Source organism: Brachionichthys hirsutus, chromosome 5 (genome assembly GCF_040956055.1).
Source record: "Brachionichthys hirsutus isolate HB-005 chromosome 5, CSIRO-AGI_Bhir_v1, whole genome shotgun sequence".
NCBI lineage: Eukaryota > Metazoa > Chordata > Actinopteri > Lophiiformes > Brachionichthyidae > Brachionichthys > Brachionichthys hirsutus.
In genome coordinates, this window is record NC_090901.1 from 8,597,098 (window position 1) to 8,615,311 (window position 18,214).

At 43.0% G+C, this 18,214-nt stretch overlaps 2 protein-coding genes across 2 annotated transcripts; one reads left to right on the forward strand and one right to left on the reverse strand.

Annotated features, from left to right (window-relative positions):
* The first annotated feature begins 2,111 nt into the window (after positions 1-2,111).
* On the forward strand, positions 2,112-9,583 carry LOC137893496 (tetraspanin-33-like). The gene is made up of 8 exons (XM_068738907.1): positions 2,112-2,141; positions 2,240-2,297; positions 2,782-2,909; positions 3,038-3,112; positions 7,682-7,777; positions 7,984-8,112; positions 8,269-8,430; positions 9,480-9,583. Exons 1-8 carry the CDS (start codon positions 2,112-2,114, stop codon positions 9,546-9,548), a joined length of 747 nt encoding a protein of 248 aa, XP_068595008.1. The 3' UTR covers positions 9,549-9,583.
* A 567-nt stretch (positions 9,584-10,150) lies between these two features.
* On the reverse strand, positions 10,151-17,622 carry LOC137893883 (tetratricopeptide repeat protein 38-like). The gene is made up of 14 exons (XM_068739335.1): positions 17,593-17,622; positions 17,361-17,438; positions 17,200-17,281; positions 15,955-16,126; positions 15,031-15,204; positions 13,896-13,971; positions 13,410-13,529; positions 13,191-13,250; positions 12,986-13,024; positions 12,644-12,725; positions 12,025-12,190; positions 10,958-11,117; positions 10,491-10,564; positions 10,151-10,246 (listed from the first exon to the last, which is right to left on the reverse strand). The coding sequence occupies exons 1-14, from the start codon at positions 17,620-17,622 to the stop codon at positions 10,159-10,161; spliced, it is 1,401 nt and encodes a 466-aa protein (XP_068595436.1). The 3' UTR covers positions 10,151-10,158.
* Positions 17,623-18,214: the final 592 nt, after the last annotated feature.

Sequence of the window (18,214 nt, forward strand, 5' to 3'; positions counted from 1 at the left end):
TTGGGGGGGGGGGTTAATTGAATCAGTAGATTCCAGCTCCACAAACCTGAGTGTCAAATTATGTGACGCAGTTTTCCAAAAATAAAGTTGGGATTTTGTCATTGCCTTTTTCAAATTCAAATTATTATTATTATTATTATTGTTATAGGCCCATTATGAATTTGATGCCAGTTTTGGGAGGCTAAAAAGAAAACACCTTAATGAGATTACTGAGATTAACTGGCATAGAAAATCATGACGGGGTGTAAAACGTCTCATCCCAGAGAGGCTGTGTCTCACTCCTCACGTTCCCCAGTGAAGAGTGAGGTGCAGTGCCATTCCAGTGTTTAGAGCCAATCAGCAATAACAGCAGCCCCCCCCCCCACCCCCCCACCGACTGTCTGGCCTGTGTTGACTTTGTTTATCAGGCACAGGCTCAGAAGTGAACACTGCAGCCCTAATCCGTCAGGCCTTTGTGGTCACGTCCCCATGGCTCAATTCAGCCGGCTTTCACGGGCACACAATCTGCAGGGAGAAGCCTGGCTCATCCTTTACAAAAGCCTGAACACAGAACTGGAATATATTCACTGTGTGTGTGTTCTCCTGCAAATGCACAATGCCACTTACAGTCACACAAGGTGGCAAACCGACAAGTGAAGCTGCAGGTGTGTCAGTCATGCACTATGGAGAAGGTTCTTTTGAAGGAAGGAATGTGTGCATCGCTGATGTTGTGCTGCATCTGCTGTTGCGGCGCCAGGGTGGATGAATGATTCAAAAATTATTTGAGGGGCTGCCTGGAAGGGGGGGGGGGACTGGCTGGAGGATAAAATGCGATAGCCGTTGAAGGCTAACCGAATGTAAATCAGAGCAGATTATGATATGGACATGGATTCTTATGATATCCAGTCAACTAAAACAGGCTTTTCAGTCAAGAATAAACGCAACAATGTTTCTACAGGCTGGACAAAAGGCATTTTTGTCAAGTAAAAAAAAAAACAGACCTGCGCATTGACGCCATTTTACAATCAGGAAACTGGGAATGTGGACGCTGGGAATGAAAGTAAAGGCGATCCGGCGGCTGTGAAATTTAATTAAAACAATTGAAGCAATCCAGGAAAGGAGAGAAATTGGCATTGACTTTAGTGCTGACAGTTTAACTGGAAGGAGACTCTGTTTCGGTCTGTCTTTCACACTCGCTGGTGTTTTACTGTCTCATGTCCAGATGAACTCACACCCTGAGCAGCTTTACACACCCTAATGGAACAACACAACTTAAAACACGCACCGCTGTGCGTGTCTGGATGTGGCCACTGTTCTGAAGCCTCATTAAATGAGACACTCTTTGCTTCGTCCGCTGCATGCACAGTGGGGGCTGCCACCATCTCTTTTAGGCTCAGAAGGAGCTTTTCTTTTGCTCCACTAACATTTTCTTGTGTGAGCAGAGGGCAGGTCTTCGAACAAACACCATTTCTATTCATTCCCTCTCTGCCCTTTTTTTTCCTCATCTCTGTCTCTGACCTTTTTAATAAGATGGAAACACTGCTCAGTCGGCCGTGGATGGATAATGATCTTATCTGACTTTCTAACCAAGGTCAAAATTGACTCGCCAGCGAGGTGTATACCGAAATCCTCAGATGCAAAGTGTTGAATTTTAAACGATTGCTTTCCAAATCACAGGTGGACTGAGTTTGCCAGACAAATAATTTCAGACTCCAAATGTTCCAGAATGATGCCCTCAAGACGCAGATGATTAAAGCCGAGGTCCATATGTTCTGGATTTTTTTTCTGCTGTTGACATCTGTCTGTCTGTAAACACATAAAACCGACACGGTTTGCCACAGGTGCTTCATATATAGTCATCGCCCATCTGCTCAAACCTGGAGGCCACAAATTAGCATACAGCATGTAAAAAAAAATGCAATTTAATATGACTGGTGGCTCATCTTGGTTTGGCTGGTGCTAATTAAGAAAAGAGTGGATGTGATCTTTTGAATGTTGTTCGTTGTAACTTATTCTAAGGAATAGCTTGGCATTCCCAATTTCCCTGACAGAAGCCCCCCCCCCCCCCCCCCAAAAAAAAGAAAAAAGGATCAATAAAGTTCTGTAATCTAAAAAGAAAGTGACATGTTCCTATGGAGACCCTCACCCCTGACCTTCGTTTGGTTTCCCGTTGCCTTAACAGTAACATCCATAAGAAAGTTATTGAACTCGACGTTCTGTTGCACGTTCTGTTTATGGTTGAACTTTTTTTTCTCTCCAGGTTTTCTCCTTGTTGATTGTTGCGATTGGGGTGTATGCTAAAGTGCAGAAGGCTACAGGTACATCCTCCACACACCTTTTGAACGCTGTTGCATCCATTCCGCTCCTGCTTTGTGTGATCAGCTGTTTCTACATATACTGCAGGCTCCCAACATGTGTTGACGTGACATGGTCTCTATTTATTGCCTACAAAGCAGAACAGCATTGTGTTTTTAGCTCTTTCCTTATTTTACCTTGTCATTACTTTAACATCTAATTTGTAATGTACATTTAATGGACAACAAAGAGGATTAACCAGAGTTCAATCCGCTGATTACGCCTCCGCATCCTGCATAAACCTCAGGAGCTCATTGCTGTTTTAAGATAATGAAATTGTCAGGCGCTGGAAGCCAGGTAGGGAGGGGGAGAAGTGGAAAAAGCAGAGTGAGCGAGGGAATTACTTGAATAAAAAAACCAGATGGCTAGAAAAGAGAACTAAAAACAGGGAGGGAGGATGGAAGATGTATCCTAACGGATGTTGTTGTGCTCCTGTGTTTTCACCAGACACAGTGCGAGACACATTCTTCATTGACCCAGCTGTCATCTTAATAGTGGTGGGGGTGGTCATGTTCTTCATCACTTTCTGCGGTTGCATTGGAGCCCTCAGAGAGAACATTCGCCTCCTCAAGACAGTAACAGACAAATCACTCATATTCTGATTGTGTTTCTTCCTGTTTTCAGCCAAATCTGACAGTCAGGAACGATTCTGTGTTCAGCAGATTGGGATTTTGACTGGTCTTCTTTTTTTTTTTTACTTTAGTTCTCCTTCAGCCTGTCATTGGTCTTCCTCGCCCAACTGGTCATAGCAATTCTGGGCTTTTTCTACTCTGATCAGGTACTTGTTCTCAATTTACTACAACATACGCAGACGAAGAATTTAACAAACACATATAGTCAGGTCCCTAAATATTGGGACAGGGAAATGATGCTCTTCTTTATAGCTCTAAACACCACCACAATAGATTTGAAACGAAAAGAACAAGATGTGATTTAACTGCCAAAAGTCATGGGACAAACCAAACAATCATAAATCAAACTGACACTTTTCAATACTTGGTTGCAAGTCCTTTGCAGGCAATTACAGCCTGAATATCTGGGACACACAGACATCACCAGACGCTGGGCTTCGTCCCTTGTGATGCTCTGCCAGGCCTCTGTCGCAACTTTCTTCAGTTCCTGTTGTTCTTGGGGCATTTTTCCCTTAGTTGTGTCTTCACAAAGTGAAATGCATGCTCAATTGGATTGCATAACGTTCCACGTATTTGCCTTAAGTAACTCCTTGGTCATTTTCCATCTGCACTGTGAAGCGCCGTCCAAAGAGTGTTAAAGCATTTGGCAGAATATTTGCAGAGAATCCTAAAACACAACAGAATCCATCATGCTGGTTTCGTCAGCCGTCACGCCATCGTCATAAGGGAATCGGTTCCACTGGCAGCCATACATGACCACGCCATGACACCTCTGCTATGCTTCACTAATGAGGAAAGACAGAACACATCTTGACTCACAAGAGGAAGCTCTTTGGTGACAGAGGCAGAGAAAAAACTTCCCTTTAACAGGCAGAAACCTTGAACAGAACTTAAGACTCATAGTGGGGCAGCAATCTGTCTTGGCTGGTTGGGTTGAGAAAGAGAGAGAGCGAGAACACGAGCATGTATTTACACTACATCCAATGATTCGCAGCATATAAGATAGTGAGAAAAGAGCTGCTGTATAGGAAATACTGAAACTCAAAATACTAATGCTAATACTAACAATAAGGATGTTCGTTTTGACAGCCACAGGTCCAGGCTCTGCAGCACCACAGACAGACGGACCTGCAGACTGAGACACAAAGTACGTACGAGTTGATCTTTGCACATCTGTCCATAGCATTTTGTGCCAAAACTGTAAAGGCTTTTTTTTTTTTTTTAATCTGCCCTTCCTGTTTTTGAGGCTCTCCAATGGTTTACAGCTTGTGGTGAACATCTATATTCACTCTGACAAGCATACACCTACTTCCTGGAGTCTTCCTGGGTTTCTTCACTAGGGAAAGAATTCTTCTGTCGCTCACCACAGTTGTTTTCCGTGTCTTTTGGTGTCGCTGAGCTCTTTCTTTTTAAGAATGTCCCAAACAGTTGATTTGGCCACACCTAATGCTTTTGTTAACTCTCTGAGTTAGTTTTCATTTTTCAGTCTAATGATGTCTGGTTTCACTGATGGTGACAGCTCTTTGGATTTTTATATCGAGAGTTCCATCAGGTTCCAAATACAAAGGTCACACCTGGAATCATCTCCAGACCTTTTACCTGCTTAATTGAAGATGAAATAATGAGGGAATACCCACATGAGTCAATTACCCCATGACCTTTGGTCCCTTAAAAGGTGTGGGGCCCATTAGAAACTGTTGTAATTTCTAAAATTGGGTATTTACATCTAATTTGGATGAAAATACCCTCAAATTAAAGGTGAAAGTCTGCAGTTAAAGCACATCTTGTTTGTCGCATTTCAAAACCATTGCGGTGGCGTTCGAGCCAAAAATATGAGGATTGTATTGATGTTCCAACATTTATGGACCTGACTTGTAGACCAGTGCTGAAAATCAGCGCTTGATGGGCTGCCCACAAATCCTGAAATAATATCAGGTTTGTTTTACCAGGCTGCCAAAAAAAAAAACAACATAGTCCTTTGCATCAGTTTAAAATTTAATCCAACGTGGGTCTTATTTTTCTTGTTTTGGACATGATGTGTAATAACAGCGCTGTGTCCTCAGCCAAAGAAATAAGTATGTCAAGCAATGGAAATATATATACCTCTACAGTAGGCTACTGCTGCAAATCCTGATCTTCCATCACTATGCACAAAAGGAAATGCACATTTTTGCAGGAGGCTTATAGAGAGGTGTTTAGACATGGCCCTACCACCAATATATAGCTGAGGGAAAAGAGAATCAGTCATATGGCCTCAGCTGGTTTAGTTTTTAGGACTGGATTACCAGGGTCAATAAATTAGGCAGTAATTGCTGGTTTCAAGCTGAATTAAAGAAAAAAAGGCATGCAAATAAATGTACCGGTACTGCATTAGAATGTTGCATTCTCTTTTTGTTTCCTCTGAATTCATTTAAGAATACTGTTAAAGAACAATACACCATACGTCACAATAAACACGAACCTTGAAGTTGCACAAATCTTGGGTCCATACCATTTAGCAGATACGCCTGCAAATCTAATCAGTTGTTCACCTCCAACCCCCCCAGGGCCCAAAGCACCGTTGAAATTCATTTAAAAATGTTGGTAATCCAGCGTTCAGTCACACAAAGGCAGCACTGATCACAAAACCTTATCTAAAATGTTAAACCCACCGTCGGTCTAGCCAGCGTGTAAATGCAGGGTCCCGGTGGAAAGTGGGTTGTTAATTATCTGCAGGCCTGAGGGGGGCGAGTGGAAGATGATGGGAACGTGGTTGGAGTTGGCCGGTCAACTGCTAGCAGATGAGGAAGGCAGGAGGAAGGGTGTATGGTTGGGCACTCTTGTCAGGTGATGGTGAAAGGAGGCAAAGCCCTGGGGGCATCTGGTGGGCAAGTGGAAACTATCAGTGAACGTGGGACTGTAGATGGACAGATCGTCTGAGGAGGAAATCATTTTCTAACTCCTCCTGGAGGTCTGATCCTCTGGACACGCAGAGATGAATGTTTCTCTGTGTGTGTGAAAGCAACCGACCAGCTCTGTGCCTGCATGAGTGTACAGTATAGTATAAGTATGTGCATTTCTGTGTATCACTCACAGGTGCACAGAGACGGATTTAGAGGTGGCAGGGAAGGGGGAGGATCACATGCCGAGCTAACATCTCATTACAGCTCCCCTCGGGAACACAAACGGAACAGCTAATTGTGGCAAGGAGCAACGGCGTCAGCATCTGGTGACGAGCCGCCTCGCTCCTGACGGGTGTCTCTTGTGTTCTCCGGTTCCGTGTGGAACGCCTGCCGCTTAAACAGAGCAGTTTAACAACCCCTTGAGTCATCCGCCTTGCGAAATGATTCAGGATCTTTCCCACTTTAAAGTGGAACCAACGGTTTCATTTCAACAGATCCCTTGGAGGAGACTTCACCGCTAATGTCATGGGGGGAGGTGTGGGTTCCAAAGCCTCCGAGCATACACATGGAAGGCGAGACAAAAATTAGTACGGTACTTGAGGATTAAAAACAATGTGGGATATTTCATTCTCACAGTATTTTCCAACATATCCTTTCTAAGCATGGCTTGTAAAACAAACAACTGAGAGAGTCATTAGCAAAATGCTCCCAGAAGTTAATTCAAACGTAATGAAATTTTAAAGTTCAGCAGCTTATTAGCGCACAATGCGGCGATTAGCAATATTACATTGACCCATGAGTGTCGTTGTTGGTATGAAGGATTAAATACCTTTTTAAAACATTATTTAAATACGAGAAACAATATTTATGAAGCAAGGGCTTCGTTAATACCCTGAAAAGATATATAACAATGCAGCACTCAGTTTTAATGTCTGTATCGACCTCATGAAGCTTGAAATCATAATTGCGGATGATTTATATTTCATTTGAAGTTTGTTTACTCGGCTCAAGTAGACCTGATGAAAATGAACACATCATAATAATGATAAATGATCAATCCAAGCAATCGTTACCTCCCTTTATGCTCTATGTTTGGCATTAATCATGTGCGTTGACCTCGGAGGCATGAAGAGTGTTATTGTTATGCTGCACTTCTGCAGCAGGAACTCCTGCGATCGTGTTAAGATACGAACCAAAGGATAATCACGCATTTCCAAAAAGAGAATGCAATTAATTATTTAATTCCCAACTATTTACAGCATAGAAGGTAATTTACATGCAAATGCAAAAATGATTAAATTCTACATGAAAAGTGGCCGGACGCCTCCCTGGGGAGGTGTTTGGGGCATGTCCCGCCGGGAGGAGGCCTCGGCCTGGGAAAGCCTCGGGATTCTCACAGAAGAGCTGGAGGAAGTGTCTAGGGAAAGGGAACTCTCGAAATCCCAGCTGAGACAGATGCCTCCGCGACCCGGCGGTGGAAGTGAATGGATGTATGGATGCTTTTAACTTGGATCTGAAATGATCACTGTTATAATCAGTTGGGTTTTGTTAGCAGCTTATGTCCAATGGATTTTCCTAAAAGGGCAATTTCGCAATTGTTTGTAATAGAAGCAGCGCAACAAATTAACCTCACCATGAAATAATCGTTTTTCTCACCGACACCGGGCATCGTGGGAGCCTGGAGGGATGCGTAGCGAAGTTCACCGCTGGTAATTTGTTCGTTTTAATGAAGTCATTAGACATTAGATAAATTTTTTTTAGAATGTAGCGGTGCTGATGTAAAACCTATTATTGTGTTCAATAAGCGCCCCCCCCCCATGTTTCCCCTCTCAGACGCGGGAAGCTTTGGGAAAGTTTATGAAGAAAGCCATTGTGCACTACAGAGATGACCTGGATCTGCAGAACCTGATGGATCATGTTCAGAAAGAGGTGATCTGCTCAATTGTCTGCAACATTCATGTTTGGTGAGGGTCTCCATGAGTAACACACTGTTCCTGTATCCTGTGGGGTCTCCACATGATCCACAACACTGGACTGGGTTTCCTCATTAGATATGTCTGGCAAGATGCCCGGTGCAGAAGAAAACCTCGTTTCTAAATATGTTCATGCCCTGCCTCTTCCTCTCTCTCTCTCAGTTCCAGTGCTGTGGGTGGAATGGCTACACAGACTGGTCTTGGAACCTGTACTTTAATTGTACATATGAGAACCCAAGTTCTGAGCGCTGTGCAGTGCCTTATTCCTGCTGTTCTCCTGTTCCCGGAGAGGTGAGTGTTTTTCTGTGATGTCTCACAGCACACAGCATGGATGAACTGACATCAAGGCCTCACGGCAAAAAATATTTACATGTCAGAAAGCATTTATTGAGTCAGAAGTTAATTTCTCAATCTCTCATTGTTTTCCGTTTTCCATTTGTTGTCCAGTCAGTGATCAACACTATGTGTGGCTTCGGGGTTCAAACTCAGCCCTACATGGAAGCAAACAAGTCGATTTACCCGGCGGGCTGTGCGGACAGAGCAGTGACATGGATCGAGTCTCATCTGTTGCTGGTGGGGGCTCTTGCTCTTGGCCTGGCCTTGCCTCAGGTACACATGCTGCGTGCTGCGTTCTATAGCCGACGGCACTTCTTTGCCATTGGTCAAGTCTGCTCTCACGTGACTCTGGATTTCACACACACACATAAACACAGGGATCAACTGCAGGTTCATCCATGTGGAAATTGGTATACCGGCCTGCCCTAGTCTAAAACACATTCCCTTCATGCATCTGGACTAATCAGACCAATACACTGAGCATCATCGATGAAGATGCGGTGCCATTCCTAAAGTAACTGCACAATTTCAGATGATCCCTTGTAGAAAAAGGAAAGTCTAATTTTATCAGACACTGAGATTTACGATGAATATAAGTCTAGAAGAACATAACTGATTTAAAAGTTATCTCTAGAAGGTATCAACTATGAATGAATTAACATTTGAGCTGCACATTATTCCTTTATTGCAGTGTTCAATGTCCAAAGCTTAATGTGTAACTGATTTCAGATTTTGTGCCGAATAAATCGACATATTCCTTCCAACGCTGCACAACGCAACTCCTGAGTTCTCTCATAGCTCAATCTTAGCTATGCCCAAATAATTAATCTTCTCATTCATCAAATTGATTAAGCCAGCTCCTTGTTGCCTTCTCATACAGCATGCAGTTTTAGCTACTGGATCTTTAGCCTGTACTCTCTCTCTCCCTCTTACATCTGGCTGATTGGGATCCAAAGATTCTGCTCAGAGGATTTGCCCCAAAGACCCTACAAAATAATTGCATTAGTATTCCATATGCTCTGATGAGCAGCAAATCTGATGACTTTCTCCTTTTTGTCTTGCACATCCTAAGTAAAACCAACGAGCCCAACTCAAAAACAATCAAACTGTTAATTATAACAAAGATATTAAAAAGTTAGAATCCTAAAAATAGGAGAATAGCTTCATTCAAATCATCCTGACAGTGTTTTCTCATTTCGAGTCTTCCCTCCCCGTGCTGAGCATTGCGACACCCTTTTGAGACCTTGAGACGCTCGACACCAGCCTGTTCAATTACAGAAAGTCTGCTGTGTAGTTTAAAGTGGCTGCTGCTCCTCTTCTAGATTGCAGGCATCGTGCTGTCCCAGATGTTGATCTCCCAGATCCAGGATGAGATTACCTCAGTGTTGTGAGACCAGATCCCAAACACGCGGGGGCGAGGAGAGAAAAGGACGGGCAGTGTGCAGCTCAGCCTCTCTGAAACGTGCAAAGATGTCTACCGTGTCGAGGCGATGTCTGACTTACATTTCGTATTCTGAATGTGCTTTGGCCCACGGGCATAAAACTGTGGTGTACTTTACTTTTATTACTCAAATAGTCATCAAATAAAAAGGTTCGGCTTTATTGGTTTTGAACCATGGACCTTTTTATTGCAGAACATTATTTCTAAATGTGACGTGTGCTAATACAACTCAGACAATGTTGCAATGTCATATATTGATAAAAATTATAATGTTTGGCTACAACAACTTGGAAAACCTTACAATGTTATATATTGATTACAGTTTTGTCTTCTAAAAAGAATCTACTCAAATAAGGTATTTTCTGTAATTATCGTAATACCTTTATAAATCTAGCACGACATCGAGATCAGAGATTAAATCGAATGCAGAAGAATTTCTATACGTCTGCGGTGCCTGAAGGCGAAGGAGTCTCCTGAAGCCAAAAGGCTGGCACATGAATTTATAATGTTGCGTGGATGTTTGTAGCACGAGAGCTGCTCTGTGCAACTCGCAAGCACGTCTATCCATGAAGAGCCAGGGCTTTCTGCATCAGACGATCCGTCAAAGCAGAGTTTGGCCTCAGACTGTCACGCTCCACCAGAAGAGCTCTGCAGGTTCAGCACAATAGAGGCGATTAACACAGAGGTAGCGAGAAGCTAACCTGATCAATAATGAACGGTTTAACATGGTGTGTAGACGCAATGAGAGGACGCACACAGCATCATGAAGCAGTCTAGTGCTTCAGATACTACAACTCCCAAAGTCTCACAACGGATTTGAACATGAAAACAAGGCTGACAATGGAGGATGACGCTTCTGTTGGGTATTTGCTTACGACTCTTGGGTATTTACCTTCCCAGTTTCTGGTGGTGTTTCCTGTCTGACCTGATTGCTGCATGGATAAGCAGCTGGTTGAAGACATCCCTCTAAAACAGTGGACAAAACCCAGGAGTGAACACAAAGCTGCTTTCAACACTATCTCCAACCTCCTGCGGTATACCGATCGTAGATCTTTACGCCTTAGAGAGACGCTTTTCTGAATGAAAGTCCATCAGCCGCAACAACGGATTCATTATTCGTGCTCCACATCTTTCACAATGTTGTCTTTTCATGGGCTAAAAGCCTCCAAGTAGAACGGGTTTCACATCCAGCCGATGGATTACCGGTAGTTTGTTTTTTTTACTCGATGCGTTTCAGCTGCACACGAAAGAAGAAAAGTTTGGTTTGGACTAGGGGTGTAACATGAATCGTGAGATAGCTGAATCGTTACATCCCTACTGTTGACGTTTAAACATGGTGCTCGTTTGTATGGACCTTACCTGCGCGTCGCTGCCACCTACGTGCACCAGGTCATAGCGGAGCGGGTACAGTAGCTCTACAGCTTGGCTGTAGTTTGACTGGTTGTACTCCATCATGGCCTGACACATTGGGACACCGATAGTGTGAGCCAGCTGATGCTGCTCATTGTCCCCCGGCGCTCTGTGAAGGACAGGAGTGTTTCACAGCAAATGAAAAGACAACCTTTTTTTTTTTTTTTTACCAGAATAGCAAGGATTTAACGTTTATTTTTATTTTTTTTATCTATATGCAGAAGGCCAAAGAAAGGATTTTAAAAGAAGTTCACATTTACTTAAATAATTCGTAACTATAATAATAGAAAGAAATTGATCTGTAGCCGCTTCGAATGCAGAAACGGCTGCAGGTTTCTGTTTCTACACGTTGACGCATGTATTTCACTACTAAAACGTGAAAGGCGTTAACATTTACAGGGTTTGGTTCGATGGAAGGCAAACGACTCCACGCTGCCACGAGGCTCTATAAGATTAGCTGCAGTTCAGAGCCAGCGCCTCTGAATGCAAGGGAAGTATGTATAAATTGCATTATGGGCAAAATGTGGATTATGTAAAACTCGAATCTACCCAGAGCAGAGTGAGGCTAGCAGCATGTTTGCATGTGAACAATGGAACTAAACAAATACAAAGCTCAAACCAGTCCTCAGGACTTCACTTGATCCAAAGCAGAGCGGCGTTGAGGTCACTCGCCGAGGGGCCATTAGCCGCTTCACTGCCCAAACTTTTGACTCGCACGATATTATGCGACAGTGAAGAAAAAAAAACAATGATTTTGTAAAATGCAGCTTTCCTGTGGGTTGTGTTGCCGGATAAAATGGAAGACACAAACGCCTCGGGAAGCAGCATATGCCGGTGCATCTGCTACAGAGAGAAGACGCAGATCCATGAGACAAACTGGAACTGGGTCTTCCTTCACGCTGCATCCGCTCGCCATCTCGCAGCCCTACGCTCGGCCTCAGTTTCACATAAAGCCTGCTTTGCTCTTATGTAACGTTGACAGGGACAAGAGGGGGGGGCGGGGGCGCAGAACTTACTTAGCCAATTCCTGGAGGCCCTCCAGCAGACGGCGAGAGGTCCTGCTGTCTTTGGCTCCGAGTGATGCCATGAGGAAGTGGAAGTCGTTAAACAAGGTCACATGATCATCCGTGTGAGGCTGCGTCACCTGGAGCAGTTCTCGCCAGCGGTCCTGCAAGCAAACCCCTGAAACACGCGACAATATGAACGTACGAATTGCCAGAAGGCATAAAGGTCTAAAAAAGACCCGAAAGGTCAGCGAGTAACAGAAAAAACTAAACGTTTGTGATCAGAGTTCCTTTAAATTACACACATTTACATCTTCCAATACAATAACTAACAGATTAATGAGGTGTGATAATTTCGTTAATCCCGCCTATTCTAACTGAGCTCAAATTAGATGTTGCAAATGCCCTTCAGGCCATTCGCAACAAAATCTGCTGCAGCATCTCATCAGGCGTTGAAACATTCCCAAATGTGCAACGACACACCCCATTTCAAGAATCCGAATCGAACTCTGATTAGCTGCATCCAAGATATTGAATCCAATGAACTGGACTCCCTTCCCAATTTCCTCAATGCATATATCGCATCCACTGATAACGAGGTCTTGTGTAGTCCCGCATTAGCCAGCCTTACCTTCCATTTCCAGTCTGCAGAGCATGGAGCTGGCATCGACCATGTCCAGCATGGATCCTGAGGTTTTACAACGTTTAAACAGCTGAGGGGAAACAGGACCAAGCCTTATAGATGTGCCATTTAACCATTTCTGCTACAGGACATTCTTGTATTTTTTATTTTATTTTTTAAAGACGTGTTTCTGTCCTGCTGGACAGAATTTAAACATTCAGGAAATTCAGCCACCTTGAGAATCTCTGTTGTATTTGCGTTCATGTAAATGCGTAAGTAGCACTGGAGAATTATTGGAAAAAGTAAAGAACACCATTAAAGTGGGGACGCAAACTCTCAACACCGACCAACCTCAGAATCGTAGATCTGCAGAGCAGCTTCGTATTGCTCCTGTGGAGGAGGAGAGAAATGAGAAAGATGGATTTGAATGAGCAACGTTGAGAGATTGTATTGCTCAGACGCAAAACACAAATTAATCCTCCGATATAATCAATCTGAACATTAAGATTACCCCATTCCTGTTTGCTCGACTGAGTAAACTCATTACAATCCTCACCTTCTCGATGAAGTATAGAGCCCAATGCCAATAGTTGTGACCGGCCAGCATTTCAGATGCCTGAAATTAAGCAAGACATATTGGAAATATTCTTCTAGGTTTATTTTTCAATTTGCATTTTCCATTAGCAGACGCAACATTTCAACAGCGGTACAAGGCTGAAATGCGATCCCGTGGAAAACCCGACTGGGTCGGTGGGGGGGGATATAAAGGTTTTACCTTCCAGTCTTTCTCTCTGCTCTCCATGAACTTCAAGCCTTTATCCACCTCTGCTCTCATTTCATAAACGTGTGCAACAGCGTGGACAGACCAGGCATCATCTGGAACCAGAGCGAGACCCTGCAGGAGAAGGTCTGAAGTAAGGCCAAGCAGCACGTAACACCCGCGGCCAGAGGTTTTGGGTCACTTAGAAATGCCCTTATTTTGAAAGAGAAGCACGGATTTTCAACAAAGGTAACTTTAATCTAATCAGAAATACACTCTGTACATTGCAAATGTGCTAAATGACTATTCTAGCTGCAATATCTACAGAGGTGTATCGAGGCCCATTTCTAGAACGCTCCAGTGTTCTAATGGTACACTGGCCTGCACAGAGAGACAGCTGGTTATTCAAACCACAAATGACTGTACTGTAGCTAAATGCACCGACACAAGCACAGACAGGTCGGCCCGGGGGGGCTGCAGTAACGGTGATGAAGCTCTCACCTCCATGGCCACCTTTTCAGCCTCATCATAGAAACAACTCTCCAGGAGACCAAAGGCTTGCTGTCCTTTCAGATAGCTGAGCACAAATAAAACAAGGAAAAAAGAAAGACAAATCAGCGGGAAAAAGCTGAAGAAGAATGCTTTCATCCCCTGCCTTTTTTTTATTTATTTTTTCATCTGTGAAGATGAACAGCAGACATTAGTTTTGGATAAAGCATTCCTTAAGTAATAATGGTGATGCCTCAGGGATGTGATTTGAAGAGGCCCAAATTGACTTTCAAAAAACTCTTTATTTTTATTCAATCATGCTTTTCAGAGCATGTGAATGAAAGTCCAGTCCATCGCCCTGTTTCATCATTTCATTTAACTGCTGAATGCGTACCAATACAGAGTAGGAGCCAACCGTTTCTACATTCTACTTTGTACTGAGCAGTCAAATTGCAGCAGCTTGTTTTTCCCGAAAACGCCTACCATAAAGTAAAGCAACACTTTCAGGGAAGTGAAAGTAACCCACAGTGAGAAAGTAGTCAGACTAAAGCTCTGCAGAGCAGCAGATCCAAATAGAAATCAACGTGCCGTGTGTGTGTGTGTGTGTGTGTGTGTACTGACACTCGCCCCCTTTTGAGCTGTTTGAGACAGAAAAGAGGGATGACGATCCTGCAGCATCTGTTTGCTATTTTGACCAAAGACTGTCACAGATATTTCATATACCGGTAAGTGTCCGGGAACTGCATTAACTTGTGGGAAAAAGGGTATAATATGTCTCCTTTAAGTATTCTGAATTAATGTAAATGATTATGTTTTAAAAACAATCCCACTGATGCATTCCGGCTCATGATTACATGCAGAATTTGAGAACTGACGAGACAGGATATATCTGCTTTTGCCAGAGCAAACAGCACACACCCCATTCCGATCTCCAACTCAGCGTTACACTTTCTTTTTTTTTTCTTTTTTTTCTTTTTCTCTTATTTTCTTTACCGCCGTAGATGGTTAGGGTTAGCGTTACACTTTCACGGCTCTTAGTTTACACACAGGCTTATGTCGAGTATGTAAATAAAAAGTACTTTAAAGATTGCCCGTCTTTCCCCTCATATAACCGCTGTGTCATTTTACTAAATGCCCTTTTCTTTACCTGTATAAGGGCAGGTGGGGCTTCCAGTGGGGCAGCACCCGGAGCACAGAGTCCCTCATCTGCTTTTGGGCTCCTCTGTAGAAGTAGGTATCATGAACGAACTTGAGAGCCAGCATATCAGTGGGGTGATCGATCAGAATGTCTTCCCACGCATCACAGGCCTTCGAATAGTTTCTAGAGGAAACGCGAGTCACTTTTACAAGATGCACACAGTTATGAGAATCAATGAAACGAGTCAGATGACGACACGCTTTAAGATGATTCCTCAGAATTTAAAGCCCTTAAAAAACACACACACATCCTCTTTGTTTAAATGTACAAACAAAGTATCTTCTCAATATCACAGACTTCTTTTAACTAAAAGAAATGCCCCTCTTTAACGCCGAAACTATTTCCTCTGCAGTGCTGGAGAACAACCCGATCTTCTCCTGGGGTCCAATGTGGCCCGAGGGTCCTGCAGCATTCACTGCACTTTGGTTAAGATAATTACCGTAATTCTTTGGTTGGGCTTCAGGCAGAGGGTGAAAATGAGAGTCTAAACCAGGATGGAGCTTTTCCTCCCTCGTTCTCTCTAGTGCTACAGATCACCACATACTTGGAGGCAATTTGAAGGAACCTGAACGATCAGTCCTTTCTTTCTATCTTCAGTATGTTATTATTATTTATTTATTTATTTTTTATCTACCAGCAGGGCCTCCTCCTCCTCCTCAAGGTCTCATTTTATCTGCCCACCCACAGGAGAATACAGAGCAGCTATTGGTATAAAGCCCGGCGTGTAAATGAGCTTGAAATAATTGGGATTCTTTTTTCCTCATTTCTTCTTCACAGCTGCGTACTGTAAAGTTTTTGAAGTTTTAATTCCAGAGCTAAACTCCATGGTTTCTTTGTTGGACTGTATTTCTCGCGACCAGTCCTGGATCTTACCCGTGTGAGAAGTACTCGACAGCCTTGACGTGGAGCCTCTCCCTGGGAGAGATGTCCTGGCTGTTGGCCAGCTCCACTGTTCTCCTCACGGCACTCGCCAGACGCTCATCCAAACGAGGGGAGCTCCCCATTGATAGCAGATCCAGTCCCGTGCTGATCACATGACCCATGACTGCAGGAAAAACAAACAGCACGTCATTTATTCCATTTCAACACTCCTCTGCAAACCCGTTAGAAAAAAAATGTTCTGTGTATTTTAGATGTGGTAATTTGTACTCGTGCAGCAAACCGTCATTTTACTTTGAGATTTTTTGATTATCAGCTAAATGTTTGCTAGAATTAATTTCCTGCCAGATCGCTGACTCATTTTATTGGAACAATACTTTATAGGTTCATATATACCTGTATCTATACAGGTAAAAACTGTCTCAACCACTAATACCTCTCATGGATCAGAGTATATTCTACATGTAGGCTTCTTGTGGTCCCGAGAGCCCGACAAAATAAAACAGGGCATTGATGCACTCTACCTCCGCCGGGGCGGGGGGGTTATGTAATCACCGGCGTGGTTTGTTTGTCTGTCTGTTTGTTAGCAAGATAACTCGAAAAGTTACAGATGCATCTTGATGACATTATCAGGATTTGGTGGAAATGTTTTTTTTTTTGTGCCGATCCAGAATAGATCCTGGATTCTGGTTCACTTTGAAATATGCGTTAACATTGCAGTCAATGGAGTTTCAAAATGTGTTCCTCAATAGCTCGGTTGATTATTGACCAATGTTTATAGTATTGACACAGTCATCTAGGGTGGGGGCCGTGGGGGCTCTATCTCACCACTAAATTTCACCTGGATCAGATCTAGAATGATCTAGAAAAAATATTACATTTTAACATTGAAAACCTCATTTAGGATTCAAAAAGCAATTACAAATACATCAAATCAACTCTGATTCACTTCCACACAGGTAACATTATTTTTCAAATGGCAGCAATAGTCAGCACGATACAAGGGTAAGATACCAAGAACAAGTTTAGAATCTTTTGGTGACGATCCAGATCAGCATGTGGATGGTGTGAAAGTGAATCTAATTACGAGGGGAATGAGCTGCTCGCCAGAGGTCTGCGCTCTCTAGGTCATTTATTATTTTTTACCGAGTTAACATCTGACATTACTTATTACATTATTCGTACTAAAATGCATCCTTTGAAAGAGGATCATTGATAAATACACAAGTAATAACTCACCAAAGTCAGGGCCGGCTGCCTGCATTGAAGAGACACATCCTTCGATTCCTCCCAGCGTTTCATCGTTCCTCCATTTGACATACTACAAAGTTGGGATATTGTTATTAAATGCACCTTTTGGTTATTAAAGGTGTATTTGGTGATCAACGTTTTTAGTCTACCTGGTGGAGGATGGCATCAAAGAGCTTGCAAGCCTCGTTGCTGCTGGTGTACAAAGGTAGACCCTCTGCTTTCCATGCCTGGAAGTGAAGGAGCAGAGTTAAAGGCGTGGCAGGACTTCAGCATGCACAGAGTACATTCAGTATACATTTCTAGATGTTTATTTAGAAGGCACGCATGCCACTGTCTGATGAGCTTACAGCAGCAGACACGCAGCGTGTTTCCTTCACTCACCTGGCAGTCCCGGTAGCTCGTGGGAGTCATTTTGGGTGGACGAGACGACTGTGTCTGGCAGTGTTTGTATTCTCTTCTCCGACTGAACTCCCGTGGAGCCTCAAACGACTGCCGGATGTTGGACCAGCTCATTCCTTCCAAAGTAAAAGCACACAGTAATAGCCAGTACAACTTCAGTGGAAGTTGATTTTTTTTTACCCACTTCACACGTCAGCAGTTTTTATTTTATTTTTGTAAACTTGATGACATGCATTTTTTTTTTGCAATGGTTGCAAAAATGTCCAACTCATTCGGCACATGATAGTCCTAAAGCAGGAATAATTTTTATGATTTGAATAACACTGTCGCAAACATTCAAATTCGTATTAAAATTGTTTCCTTTGGAAGCTCAAATAATTAATTTTGTGGAGACATTGCATGTAATGTGTATATATATTGTGTGTTAGAATTCTCATTGACATATCATGGTTAATTATTCTATAGTAATTTCTCAAATATAACCCAGATAAGATCACTATTGGAAAATTCTATAAAATCAAAAGGCAAATCCCAAGATTTTGTGATTTATGATTAAAAAAATATTTTGCAATTAGAGTTCAAATCTGCAGAAATAAGTGGAAAA

Excerpts from the sequence above, each read along its gene's own strand:
- LOC137893883 (XM_068739335.1), bottom strand. The coding sequence starts at position 17,622 with ATGACTCCCACGAGCTACCGGGACTGCCAG. Across the intron at positions 17,439-17,592 it reads CGAGCTACCGGGACTGCCAG|GCATGGAAAGCAGAGGGTCT; the intron begins GTGAGTGAAGGA and ends CTTCACTTCCAG. Across the intron at positions 12,191-12,643 it reads CTGCAGACTGGAAATGGAAG|GGGTTTGCTTGCAGGACCGC; the intron begins GTAAGGCTGGCT and ends CGCGTGTTTCAG.
- LOC137893496 (XM_068738907.1), top strand. The coding sequence starts at position 2,112 with ATGGAGACCCTCACCCCTGACCTTCGTTTG. Across the intron at positions 2,142-2,239 it reads TCACCCCTGACCTTCGTTTG|GTTTTCTCCTTGTTGATTGT; the intron begins GTTTCCCGTTGC and ends TTTTCTCTCCAG. Across the intron at positions 8,113-8,268 it reads GTTCTCCTGTTCCCGGAGAG|TCAGTGATCAACACTATGTG; the intron begins GTGAGTGTTTTT and ends TTTGTTGTCCAG.